The following is a 14,114-nucleotide window of genomic DNA, read 5'->3' as shown; positions in this document are numbered from 1 at the left end:
CCCTCTTCCCCTCCCCTCCTCTCTCTTCCCTCCTTCTGAGCTGGGGATTGAATCTAGGGCCTGGACATGCTAGGCAAACACTATGTCTGAGCTACCCCCCCACATCCCCTCACTGGTGCATTCTAAGCAGGCGCTCTACCTCTGAGCCACATCTCCAGCCCCTCACTGGTGGATTCTAGGTAAGAACTCTACTGCTTTTTACTTTTCATTTTGAAACAGGGTCTGGCTAATTTGCCCAGGCTGGTCTTGAAGCCACATTGCAGCCCTGGGGGGAGACTTGAACTTGCAATTCTCCTACCGCAATTTCCCAAGTGGCAGGGATAAAAATGCCTGTTCAAACCTGGCTATTGGACTTTTTAAAATTATTTTATTTATTATTTTTATTTTATGTGTATGAGTGTATTGCCTGCATGTATGTGAGTGCACCTGTGTCATACAATGCCGTAGAGGTCAGAAGAGGGTTTTGGATTCCCCTGGAACTGGAGTTAAGGACGGTCTGTAGCTGCCATGTGGGCACTGGGAATCGAACCCGGGTCCTCTGCAAGTGCAGTCAGTGCTCTTAACCATTGAGCCATCTCTCCAGCCCCCATTGGACTATTTTTTACACACATGCACTGAGCTTAGACAGGGCAGATGGTAGATGTGGCCATGATATTTCCTGCTTCTTCCATCAGCAGGCAAAGGTCACTTCCCCACTTCTTGGGGTAGCTGGCTTTGTGACATGTGTTGGCTGATAGAAAATGGCATAAGTGATGGTAGTTGAATCCCAGAGCCTCAGCCTTTACAGCAATTCTGAGACCTCCATGTAAGGAAGCTCAGGCCAGTCTGCAGCAGCCCAGGGGGTACATCTCAGCCACTAGATGAATATAGCCAGTGAGTCCCAGGGGGACAAGCTAAGAACCACCCAATCAACTCACAGAATCAGGAGAAAAAACATCATTATTGTTTTAAGTGTCTGGGCTGGGGGGAGCGGTTGCAAAGCCATACATAAGACATTCTTCCCATGAGGCCAGGTTACATCACAGACCATGAGCTCTCAGACCTAAGTTGAGGGACAACGGAATAGAGGGAGGCCAGGGTGAGGAAAGGAGAAAGCTTGGTAGTGCTCTTCTCTCTCTCTCTCTCTCTCTCTCTCTCTCTCTCTCTCTCTCTCTCTCTCGCTGCTTCTCCAAATCCAAAATTGTGGAACAAGGGACAGGAATGTGAGATAACACTAATAATAGCACCAGCAGCAAGCGTTTCTTGTGGGCTTGCTGTGTGACAGCTCTGTCAGCGTGGGAGGTCGGTATTATTACCTCTGTTTTACAGCTGAGGACACGTAGGGCCAGAGGAGCAAAGTCATAAGTCAGTATGACTCCAAAGCCCCAAGGCTCTGCTCTTAAGCCCTGTGCCAGACTGAGCTCAAGTGGACAGAGTGGGGGAGTAGACGTGGGAGAAGCCAGACAGAGACGGGGGAGCTGGAGAATCAGAAATGAAGCATCCTAGAGACAAGTGCCCATGCTGGAGCTAAGAGGGCCTCCTACAGCCCTGTCAGAATGCAGAGGAGGAAGCAAAGGCTAGGGAGGTAACGTGTCTAGCTCAAGGCCACCAGCTACAAGGAATAGGGACGGGGAGGCAGGACAGAGCTGAGAGGCACAGGAGGACCGTGCATGCCAAAGCCCTCGTTCCTTGCAGCATGCCAAGCAGGCCTCCAAATACAAGGCTGAACTCAGGCTCAAGGTCTGTCCAGAAACAGGGTCTGAGGTTATAGAGACAAAAAAGAATGAAGCCTAGGACAGAATTCAGGATCAGTAACCAGTGATGCAGGACTTCAGCTTCGAGCCCTGGACCCTTACAACCAAAGGGCCAAAGGGCCTTTTTTCTTTTTGCCAATCTAGGGAGTAAACCCATGGCCTCTCACATGCCAGGTAAGCTCTTTCCCCATACTGAGTTATATCCCCACCATCCTCTTTTTATTTTTGAGACAGGGTCTCAGTATGAAGGCCTGGCTGAACTTGCTATGTAGACCAGGATGACCTTGAGCTCTCAGAGATCCACCTGCCTCTGTCTCACATGTGTCTCACACCCTGCTCTTCTTGCTTTTTAGTGAGAGACAGGGTCTCACTAAATTGCCCAGGCTAGCCTTGAACTCACTGAAGCCTTCAACTTTTGATCTTCCTGACTCAGCCTTCCCATATAGCTGAGAGACCCAGTGGTTCATTTAAAAAATTTTTATTTTGGCCAGCCTTGGTGGCACACGCCTTTAGTCCCAGCACTCGGGAGGTAGAGGCAGGTGATCTCCATGAGTTTGAGGCCAGCCTGGTCTACACAGTGAGTTCCAGGCCAGCTGGGGCTACAGGGAGACCTAGTATCAAAAAGACCAAAAACAAAAACAAAATTTTTATTTTATGTACATGAGTGCTTTGCCTGCATGTAAGTACACTCATGTGTGCAATGCCTGCAGGGGCCAGAAGAGGTCATTGGCTCCCCTGGAACTGGAGTTAAGGACAGTTGTTAGCCACTATGTGGATGCTGGGAATTGGACCCACTGGGTCCTCTGCAGGAGCAGCCAGTGTTCTTAACCACTGAGCCATCTCTCCAGACCCTCCCAGTGTTTTTCAGGAGGCTCTTAGCCAAGATTCTCAGATTTCTTTCAAGAGATTCTTATGCAGAAATCCGTTACTGAGGACAGTAGAGGGATGCTAAGTCTAGTTCTAAGAATCCATCCCACCAATAGCTGAGTATCTAGCCACAAAAATACAGGTCCATGGAAAGACACCACAGCATGGCTTGGGGTAGGAATGAAGACTGAAAGAACTTCATTTGGAACAAGTTAAAGAGATCATCAATGTCATAAAAGATCCCTGGCAACTACTAAAATAGCAAGGTCTACAAGATATATTAAGAGGAAAAACACACACACAAGCTACAGAACAATGTGTATCATGTGCTATTCTTTGTGAAAGAAAGCTGAGATGTGCTTGTACATGCAGACATCTCTGGAAGGCTCATGACCTCAGAGAAAGGAAAATGAGGGGCCAGGGAGGGACGGAGGCTGATTTTGTCCTTATTGACTCTTAATCCTTCCAAATTCCATTTTACCTAGATGTCTATCTTTTGTCCCTTATCAAATGCCATTAAAATTGTACTTGGTTTTGTTTTATGAGACAGGGCCTCACTCTGTGACCTTGAATCCCTTCTGTCCTAGTCTCCCAAGTTCTGAGGTTCCAGGTATGCACCACTATGCCTGGCTGGTGATGACTTTTTAAAAACCAAAGTGTTATACTTAAAAGCATGTCGAATGCCAAGGGTTTAAGGAGGCAAAGCCATCATAAGGAACATCCAGGAGATGGGGAGGTGGCTCAGTGGGTAAAAGCACTCACCATGCAAGCTTGATTACCTGAGTTCAATCACCAGAACCCACGTAAAAAGCCAGATATGGTGGCCTGCATCTGTAATCCCAGCACTCTTACTTCGGGAGGGGAGGAGGGAATGCAAGAACTGGCCAGAGGCTCACTGGCCACCTAGCCTACCATACAGCACAGCTACAGAAACAAGAGAGACCTTGCCTCAAAACAATGTGAAAGGAGAGAACCAACTCCCTAAAGTTATCCTCTGAACTCTACACATGACCCATGGCATGAGTTCCCCCGACTCTCACATAAATAAATAAATAAATAAATAAATAAATAAATAAATAAATAGTAACCTACATTTAAAAAAAAAAAGGTGGAAAGTAACTAAGGAACAATACCTAACATTGACATCTGACCTACACACACACACACACACACCATCAAAACCGGTTCAAGGGGCTGGCAAGATGTCTCAGCAGGTAAAGGCATTTGCAGTCAAGCCTAAAGACATGAGTTCAATCCCTGGGACCCACATGGTGAAAGGAGATAACAGACTCTAGAAAGTTGTCCTCTGACCTTCACACCTACATGTCCCCTCCATACACACACATGCATACACATACAAAAAGGTTTTCTTAAAAACTGGTTAAGCAAGGTGTGGTGGTACACGCCTTTAGTCCCAGTACTTGGGAGGCAGAAGCAGGTGAATCTCTGTGGGTTCAAGGTCAGCCTGGTCTACACAGCGAGTTCCAGACCAGCTTGGGCTACAGGGAGACAACTTTTTGTCTCAAAAAGACCAAATTAAAAAACAAACAAACAAAAAAACTGGTTACAAAAAAATTGGCTGGGCGTGGTGGTACATGGCTTTAATCCCAGCACTTGGGAGGCAGAAGCAGGTGAATCTTTGTGAGTTCTAGGTCAGCTGGGGCTACAGGGAGACCCTGTTTCAAGAGACAAAAATAAAACATTAACACTTAGGAGCTGGGGAGATGGCTCAGCAGTTAAGAGCATTGACTGCTCTTGTGGAGGGTTCGATTCTCAGCACCCACACGGCGGCTACGAACCGTCCTTAACTCCATTTCCAGGAGAATCCGAAGCCCTCTTCTGACCTCCGAGGCATTGCACGACATGGGTGCACTCATATACATGCAGGTAATACACTCATATACATAAAATAAAGATAATAAATAAAATATAAAAAACCATTAACAGTTAAAGTAAGTTACAGTGCTTAAGACAGTGCCTCAAGACAGACTCTTAGCACAGAATGGAATGTTAGGAAGTCCACATACAAATGGATGTTGATTTACGACAAAGGTAAATGTGTGGGAAGGCAAGCTGATTGTTTTAATAAATGATGCTCCTCAATTAAATTTCCATGTGGATACCTTACATAACTCATAAAAATTGATTCTAGATTATAAATATAGATGGAAATGGAACAATTATTAAGTTTTAGGAAAAAAATAAGAAAACGTTTTCCCAACCTTGGGATAGGAAAAGAGTCTTAAGTTCCCTCTTTCCGCCTATTTTTCTTTTCCCCAGTGTCTTGCTATGTAGCCCTGGCAGACCCAGGCTGGCTAGGAAGACCAGGCTGGCCTCAAACTTGTGGTGATCCTCCTGGCTCTGCCTCTTGAGTGCTGGGAATACAGATATATTCCACCGTACCTTGTTAAATTCCTAAATTCTAAAAACATTAAAATATAAGCAAAAAAATAAGCTGGGATGTGGCTCGGTGAGTGGGGCAGAATTTGTTTAGCATGTGGGAGAAGCTAGACTCCATCCCAAGTTATCTCCCCCACAGGCTGATAAATAAAATAAATTATATTAAAACCTGTCTTTTGGGGGTACTGTTGCCTAGGGCCTCGTATGCGCTAGGCAAATAGTCTGTCACCACTGAGCTATGTGTCCAGCCCTCTTTCTCGCTCTCTCTTTTTCTTTTTTCTCTTTTTTTCTTTTGCAGCCAGCCCCAGATGGCCTAGAACTTGTTATGTAGCTCAGGCTACCCAGATATCACAGACATCTGCCTGTTTCTGCCTCTGCTTTCCAAGTGCTGGGATTAAAGGAGTGTGCTACCATGCCCTTATTTAATTTTTTTACTTTGAGACTGGGTCTAAGTTGCCTGAGCTTGGTCTTCAGTTCACTCTGTAGGCCACGAAGGCCTTAAATTTGTGATTCCTTTCCCTCGGCTTTCTCAGAATCTGGGGGTTAATGGCTTTCATCACCAGGCCTGGCTTCAAGGTTTTTTTTTTTATTTTTGTTTTTGTTTTTGTAATTCATCTATTATTATTGTGTGTGTGCATAATGCCCGTGTGTAGATGTCAGAGGACAACACTGTGGAGTCAGTTCTCTCCTTCCCTCCTTTCATGTGGGTTCCAGGGTTTGAGCTCAGTTATCATCAGGCTTGTGTGGCAAGTGCCTTCCTTGCTAAGCCATCTCACCACCCAGTTTCAAATATTTTTAGCAAAAGATACAACTAGTGGCCGGGCATGGTGGTGCATGCACTTGGGAGGCAGAGGCAGGTAGATCTCTGTGAGTTCCAGGCCAGACAGGGAGACTCAGTCTCAAAACAAAACAAAACAACAGAAAGATACAACTAAGAATGAAAAGCGACCCACAAAGGGAGAGATGTCTGAAATACATACATCTGGCAAAGGACTTGTCTCCAGAATGTGTAAATAATCCCCAAATCAGTGAAAATGTCATATATCCCCCTCACCCTTTATTTCTGGTGCTGTTGGGATGAAACTCGGGGCATTACACTTATCCAATCCCCAACCCTTGGGTTTTTTTGAGACAAGGTCTCACTACGTAACCTTGTAACTCAACATCATCCTGCCTCCACCTCTAAAGTGCTAGGATCACAAGGTGTGTGCCATTGTATTAAGCGTCAAGTTCTCAAACACGGGAAAAGATACAAGCATGGACATCCAGGAAGAGGGTTTCCAAACGGCCTATAAACACACAGAGGTATCAAATACAAACAAAAATGACCACGCCATTAGTGCCTGTATGCACGTGTCACCAGGGAAAATGAAAACAACTGGACTTTTCAGTCACACACAGCAAGAAGGGAAGTGATGCAGCCAACCTTCACAAGGTCACCAAAGTTAGGGAACACAGAGTTTCTAATGCTATTACTCATGACAGAAAAAAAAAGTCAAATGTCAATCTACATTGGACAGATGTGTAAATTGTGCTTTGATTATGTCACAGAACACACAATGAGACTAAACTACATGCAGCCACATGGGCCTCACAAACATAATATCATATCAGGCAGAGGACCCAGGCATGAGACCACACCACACAACACCATGTATACGTTCAGAAGCAGGCAAAACCACTTTATGAGATGGCGTTCTCCTGGGCAGGTTAGTAACTACTGACTGGAAGGAGCTCCAAGTTTTAGGAGTACAGGGACTGGTTCTATAAATGTGTGCAGTTTTTGAAAATTCAAAGATATTTATGATTTGTACAAGTTACAAGAAGATGTGTCCATTACATTTCAATAAAGGTCAATCTTTAGGCTGGGGGCATGGCTTAGTGGTAGAATAATTTCCTAGACTCCACCTGTAAGGGGCTGAGAATTGTGGCTCACTGGTAGAGCACTTGCCTAGAAGTCATCATTATGGGGCCCTTGGGTTTGATCCCCAGCAGGAGAAGGAGATAGGGACAGTAACCTCTTGAAAGTAAAAAGAAAAAATTAAAGTAGGAGGTTTCTAGAACATTCCTCCCAAGATGTTTGCCTTTCATGAAGCTGTATCATACATCTGTGACTTCCTAGAGTGCAGTACTTAGGATCCTGATCTAGTCCACAGCCCTGTACTGTGATAGGAGTACTTTACCCTCTCACTTTAAAGGACCTAAGGGCAGAAAGGAGTATGCTGCTCAGCTCACACAGGGTGTGGATGGACGACTCAGGAGGAAGTAGAAACAGAGGTGATATGGTACCAAGGACAAGTGCATAGGCTCTGCCAACTCAAATCAGCTCTGGCACCTTCAGGCTAGATGGCCTTCACCACAGCACCAAACCTCCCTATGCCTTAGTCTTATCTGAAAACGGAACCGAGCGCGGGGCTGCTGTAAAAGTGGAATCAAGGATGCTTGAAGAGTGCAGCAGGTGCTGGGGAAGGCTGGTGAGTGCCTTGCTCTCACGGTCCCTTGAGGGGACCCCTGCACCCATTTTATAGGGGAAGTTGTGGATACTAGACAGAACACCTGAACTGGAAGGCAGAAATGAACTGAGGCCTGTCTACCAAATCTGTCACTAAGGGTGGTGTGAAGTCAGGGCTTGAAAGGGGCCATTGGGACAATGCACACCTCAAGGTATGCCCAAGGTAACCCTGTCTAGCCTCATATCTACACCCCACCCTTAGGCCCCTATCAACTAGGGGCCAGCTAGGACACCCCACCCTAGGGGCAACCCTAGCCTGACCCCCACCACAGAACTCTACTCCCTTACTAACCGCGTCCATAGACCACCATGTCCTGTCTGTACTGCCTCTTTTTAAAAACACAAAAACAAAAAAACAGTTTCACTATGTAGCCTAGGCTGGCCTCAAACTCATGGTCCTCCTGTCTCAGCCTCCCAAGTATAGATGACAGACATGCACCCCAACGCCCTACTTTTTCACAGCCATATTAGCCGCCTCCCCCCACTCATTCTCTCTTTCCCAAGGCCTTCCAACAGGATGGGGGCGGGGCCAGAAATAACAGACTCTGGACCCGCTCTTCTGGCTCAGTTCTCTCCAGGGGAAAAGTAGGAGCCCAATCCACAGGCCCTGGAGCCAACATGTCTCCCTCCACATAGCCCTCCATGCTTGTTAGGTACCAGGTACTCTAGGCTCTGAGGACAGAACAAGGAGATAAATCCTGACCCATGTCTTGCCTAGCCATCCAGTTGACTCATATCCATCCCCAAGTTCCTGACACAGGCCCTGCTTAAAAAGAAATAAGAAAAGAAAAGAAAAAAGAAAGGAAAAGAACAGAAAAGAAAATGGCAGAATACCTTGGTGAATATTGAGTGGGTAGTTCAGTAGTAGAGTGTGAGACCCTGGGTTCCATTACCAGCATCACACAAAATAAATTAGCGAAACTAAAATGTCAGTGAATGAACCAAACATATCCAGCTGTACACACTGAGACTGTCGCTTCCTGGTCCAAGCTCACAAACACCCCGATGGCCCTGCTGCCCAGATATTCTCTACCCAGCACACTCCTACACTGCACTGCCTCTAAAACCCTACATGTTGCTGCTGTCTCTGTGAGGCCTTCCCCAGCCTCTCTCTGTCTTTCTCGGTAAAGGCCTCATGACCTGGCTTAGAATGAGTGTCCCAGTGTATCACCTCCCCACAACGCCCCTCAAGAACACACAACTCACTTCTGTGTCTCTAGAATTTGGGTGAGTCCAGGAACACAGCAGCATCAGCAAATATTTGAAGAATCAAGAGAATGAAATTCTAGGGCCCCAGGGACTCTCCTGATGTCTTCTCCCTTATCTCTGACTCTGCTTCCCACCAAGGTCTCATCTCTTCCTCTTCCAAAAGGTGTCAGGGATGGACCACACCACACACAGAGGCGCCAATGGCCCCCACCAACCAGACCTCAGGGAGTCCCTCACCATGGCTGTTAGGAATTGTCTGACTGCCCAACTGAGGGTCATCGCTCCCTCTGCAACTGGCTTGCTGGCCTTTCTCCAGGGGGATCTGAGGTCCACTTTGGTTCAGGAGTTCCCCAGGGACTGAGGGAACAACTCTATGACTGGCTACTAATGAGGGTCTCTCATTCCCCATGGAACCCTCTGTAAATCTCTGAACTTAGGCATCACAGTGATTAGCTGACCCAGCTCGCAGTGCTGCTGAGTACGTGGACAAGCGAGGCTGTAGGCCATGGACTTGGCTGCTGTGAAGAACGGAACTGCCTGGCACGTCCAGCCTCCAGGCCCAGCTGTTCAAGGCAGCCCCTACTTTCCTGTGCACACCCGCCGCCTGACAGGGCCTGGCAGGAGGCAACAGGGTGCATCAGAGATGGCCAGGCTCAGAGCCTGATGCTCTGCCCAGCCAGGGATTTGCCAGGAACTCTCCTTACTGTTCATAGCCAGAAAACAAGACCAGCCTCATAAGGGCAGCTGGGAGGTTTCAAGGGTGACACCTGGAAAACACCTAGCATGGTGTCTAGTAAACAGCAGATCCTCGATAAATATTTTTATTTTTATTTATTTATTTTTGTCTTTTTGAGACAGGGTCCCCCTGTAGCCCAAGCTGGCCTAGAACTCACTGTGTAGACCAGGCTGGCCTTGAACTCACAGAGGTCTGCCTGCCTCTGCCCCCTGAGTGCTGTAACTGAAGGAGTATGCCACCACGCCTGGCTGACCTTGATCAGGCTCCCTCCTGATCCTCTTGCCTTCATCCCCCAAGTACTGGGATTACAGGCTTGCATCATCATACCCCTAGTCCTGGGGATCAAACCCAGAGCCTTGTATCTGCCAGACAAGCACTCTACCAATTGAGCTAGATCCCAGCCCCTCAATGAACAACTACTGATACATCAAGACCCTGCTAGTCCAGTTGGGCACAATGCTGGAGTGGCAGCCCCTATGATACTGGGTAATGTCCTTGGTTGATGCTTAAGTACTCAAAGGACTGGAGCTTCAAAGTACAGCACCTCAGACTCCAGGGGCTTGGAGATACTTCCAGTCCTGCCTCTGTCATATATTTGCTGTGTGACCCATGGTTAGTTATTTCACCTCTCTGACGCCCCCCTGCCCGCCCCGGTGTCCACATTTTCAACATGGATACTAAACAAGTTGTCATGTATCAATACACTCGATTGGCAAGTGTAACAAAAGGACCACTTCAACAACAGTGCTTATCAAGAAACTACCATGGGCTAGACACTGCTAAGAGCCCCAGGCTGAACCTGCCTCCCATTGCAGTCTGTGCCCTCCCTTTCCCTGGCTGTGGTTAGGACAGTAGCACTTGGGTTAAAGTCTGGGCTTGCCAGGTATATAGAACACATCCCCAGCTAATCTGTATACTGTGCCCTGTGCCAGCCATGGGGGAGTTACGACTGGGGTACTGTTCAGAGAAGACCCAGCATTGGGGCCCCTCCACTTACTGTCCTGTCCCTCTTAGACCACTTACCAGGATCGTTGTGACCACCAGTGTCTTGTTGGCCAACGTCTGTGACAGGTTGATGTCCAGGGTAGTGGCGTTCATGGCCAGGGTCCGGTTAGAGTACCACACCCCTATCTGGGGGCAGAAAGGGCACCATCAGCACAGGCTCTGTTGGTGGATGTAGAAGCCTCAGGGACCACATCCCAGCAGGGCTCTGGCATCACCCTGGGCCTGCTCACCTCACGGTGGCCCTGCCGAGACTTCTCCAGGATGCGCAGTGTGTAGTTGGTTCTCTGCCCTTTGCTGTTGAACTCGACCCTCCCGGTCAGCCCATCATACTCTACCTAGCGGGGCGGGAGGCGGGGCAGAGGGAGGGGAGGTAGGTCCCAGAGATGGGCCAAAAGGCCCAGCAGAGATGAAACAGCCATAAAGAAAGACAGAGACAGGAGTGGAAGGTACAGGAGAGGAGGGCCAGGAAGGATCACAAAGAGAAGGAAGATACAGAGGAACAAGACCCAGAGAGCAAGTAACCCCGACAGGGACAGTAGCAGTGGCCAGAAGGGACACAGAAAGGAGGAGGAGGCCCAGGCAGGGGCAGAGGGGAGCCAGGAGTTGTGGGGTAGGTTGGAGGTTGGGGAGAAGACAGAGGGGTGGGCAGGGTGGACATAGTCAGTGCCCCCGCCTGAGCAACTGCTGCTCCCCACTTCCTCCACATCCCTTGCTCCTGGCTCACCATGCGCAGGTAGTTCATGAGGCTGGTCCCATGGGGCCAAATGTTGGCCGAAGTACAGGCCAGCGGCTTGACGCCAATCTCCTGGCTGCGGTTCAGCTCTCGGACGGCGCTCACTACCACGTGCACAGCATCGAACATCAGGGCGGCCGACAGCTGAGCAGAGGCAGAGATGAGGCCAGATGGGAAAATGGCACCTATGCCAGGGGAACCCCAAAGACCCCTGTGGGGCTATCCTCAGCCCTCAGACAACTCCTGTCCACAGAAACGGAGAACTGGTGGTTCAGAAGGAAGGATGGGGCTGTGGTGTCTCTCCTGCACACGCAGATGACAATGGGGAAGGTATTCCTGCTCTCCCACACCTTGGTGGGAAGAGCTTTCCACAGCCATGTCTGCTTGGAGAACTTGTCTGACAGGTGTTTGTTTGTTTGTTTGTTTGTTATGTTGGCCTTGTTTTGGATCTAAGAGTTGCAGTCTCACGTAGCACAGGCTGGCCTGGAACTTGTGATATAGCTGAGGCTGGCCTTGAACTCCTGACCCTTCCCCCTCTACCTTCCAAGAGCCGGGATTACGGGTGTGTGCCACCATGTCTAGCTTGTCAGAGAGGTTTGACTAAATAGCTAGTTGCCTCCCTCACACAGGCAGGTCTGCACGGACAAGGCAAGTGGGCAAGATAGCCACTGCTAACATCTGCGTGTGAATAGACACAAGTATGTGCATGGGACAGATGGACGTGCCCAGCAGTCTATGCTCAGGGTGGGCATGGGGGCAGGAGAGTATAAATGCTGACCCTGGGCTTGGAAGGCAGTTAGCTGAACCAGAAGCTCAGTTCTATTTTTTTTGACTGAATGGCCATGTTTCAACCCCTAAGTTTCTTCCATTGTAGAGTGGGGAACAGCTGTCCGTACCTCTGAGCACAGCTACAGAGACCAAGGGGTGTCCGTAGAATAAAGGCCAAGCGTGATAGTGCTGACCTACAATCCTAGCACTTTTGAGGCTGCAGCAGGAGATCAGAAGTTTGAGACAAGCCTGGGCTACATAGCAAGACTGTCTCAATTTTTAAAAAGACCTTGAACCGAGCATTCTATGCTCCCTTGCCACAGAGCTGTGACTGACCGTAGGTGTTTGTGTGTGTGCATGTGTGAATGTGTGCCTTAGCTGGGCTAGGGTGAAGGCTTGAGCATCTGTGTTGTTTTGTGGGCACAGGGGTGTATACAAATGTGCCTGTGACTGTGTGGATGTGTGATGTCCCTGCCCGCACATGTCTGACTGCACAGCTTGCCATCTGTGTGCATTTCTCTGTACATAGGAGTGTCTCGGGATTTTAGTATATGAGTAGGTGTCTGTGAACAAATACTCATACATATGTGTCTTTTGTAAGTTTGCATTTATTCAACACGTATTATCAGACGCCTACTCCAAGTCAGGCTGTTAGAGGTGCTGGGATCTGATGGTAAAGAAAATGGACAGACACACCTGTCCTTATAGAACTTATCGTCCACAAAGCTCACCTATATGTAAGAATATATTGTACAGTGATTAAACAGGAGTGCTCTGGGGAGAGAAGGCAGGAAAAGCTGTTAACAAGGCAATGGCTACCCATTTCTAAAACTGGAGGACCAAGTTAGGTCTTACAACCAACGGGACATTGAGCAGAAACATGGGGGGGGGCAGCCACTCGTGCGTGGGGAAGAGGGAACAATGGGTGCAAAGGCCCAGAGGCACAGCTGTGCTTGGTGGATGTGGCTGGAGGCACATGGTATGCAAAAAGGACACGAGTCAGATTCATCACAGGGCCACACTGAGAGGCCTCAGGTGCCAGAGGCTTCTGAGTATGATCAGAGCAAGGTTTGGAAGGGTTCACCCCCACCCCAGGAGTCTGCATAGTGCATCTTACTGTCACTGGGTGTCTGTGTGCTCACCGCGGGGCCCGGGTAGGAACTGGCTTCACAGTTTTCCCTCCAGGACATGTTGAGGCTGCGCACAAACTCCGGGTAGAAGGGGTGGGAAGTGTTGAACATGGAGAAGCCCAGGATGTTGGAGGAGTCCTCCACGATACCGTCCAGATGCAGGATGGGGAAGTCCTGGGACCAAGAAGAGGGGTGAGATCCAAGGTAGAGCCAAGCAGGTAGGTGCGGTGGGTAGGAGGGGAGGAAGGGGGGGTAGGCAGGGGTACGCACCATGGTGGTGAGGATGTACTTGTAAAACGCTGAGGTCATTCCCAGCTCCGAGGCCTGGAGAACACAGGAGAGGCCGAGAGGCAGAGAACGGGGGAACCCAAGAAGGGAAGAGAGATTTAGAGACAGGCCTGGCGAGAAGACACCCAGTAGGAAACACAGTAAGAAACACCCAGAGACAGTGAGAAGGACACAAGTGAGGGTGGAGGGAGACCTGGGTCCCATCACGCTGGCTGATGCCAGGGAGAATAGAGACTTTTGTTGAAGGAAGCTCTCAAATACCTGCTGTCCCTCATGAGGGCACTCAGACCTTCCTACTAGAGACAAACAGCAGCCTGGGGAACAGGGCAGGCAAAAACAGCCGCAACCTTAATCTTAGCCCTATGTCAGCCAGAGTCATTAGGACTGCCAATGTAGCCTGCTCAGCCTGGGTATTCATCCGTCAGAAAAGCACTCTGCAAATCAGGCCCAGTGGCACAGGCCTGTAATCACTGCTGGCCGAGGCAGTAGGACTATAAACAAAAGGCCTGTCAGCTACAGAGTGAGTTCAAGGCCAGACTGGACAATCTTGGAAGATCTTGGCTGAAAATAAAAACACAAAGAGGGCTGGGGATATAGCTCAGTGGCAGAGCTAGCGCATGTACAAGGCAAGGCCTGCATTCAATCCCCAGTACCACAAAAAGAAAAAGCGGAAAGGAGGGGAGAGAGGAGGAGGGGAGGGGAGGGCAAGAGGAGGAGGGAGGGAGGGAGGGAG

The 14,114-nt window shown here is 48.9% G+C and overlaps 1 protein-coding gene across 1 annotated transcript in view; it reads right to left on the bottom strand.

Moving 5' to 3' along the window:
* The window catches only part of Grik5 (glutamate ionotropic receptor kainate type subunit 5), an 83,971-nt gene that overhangs the window by 59,508 nt on the left and 10,349 nt on the right, over positions 1-14,114 (bottom strand). Inside the window, exons 7-11 of the mRNA XM_008846436.3 lie at positions 13,364-13,417; positions 13,106-13,267; positions 11,187-11,339; positions 10,693-10,797; positions 10,481-10,588 (exon numbers count right to left, since the gene is read on the bottom strand). Coding sequence (XP_008844658.1) covers positions 10,481-10,588; positions 10,693-10,797; positions 11,187-11,339; positions 13,106-13,267; positions 13,364-13,417 — 582 coding nt within the window. The remainder of the gene's footprint in view (positions 1-10,480; positions 10,589-10,692; positions 10,798-11,186; positions 11,340-13,105; positions 13,268-13,363; positions 13,418-14,114) is intronic.

This window comes from Nannospalax galili, unplaced genomic scaffold, assembly GCF_000622305.1.
Source record: "Nannospalax galili isolate Female #2095 unplaced genomic scaffold, S.galili_v1.0 scaffold1623, whole genome shotgun sequence".
Classification (NCBI taxonomy): Eukaryota; Metazoa; Chordata; class Mammalia; order Rodentia; family Spalacidae; genus Nannospalax; species Nannospalax galili.
The sequence above is the reverse complement of the archived record's forward strand: the minus strand, read 5'-3'. Positions and strand labels throughout refer to the sequence as shown.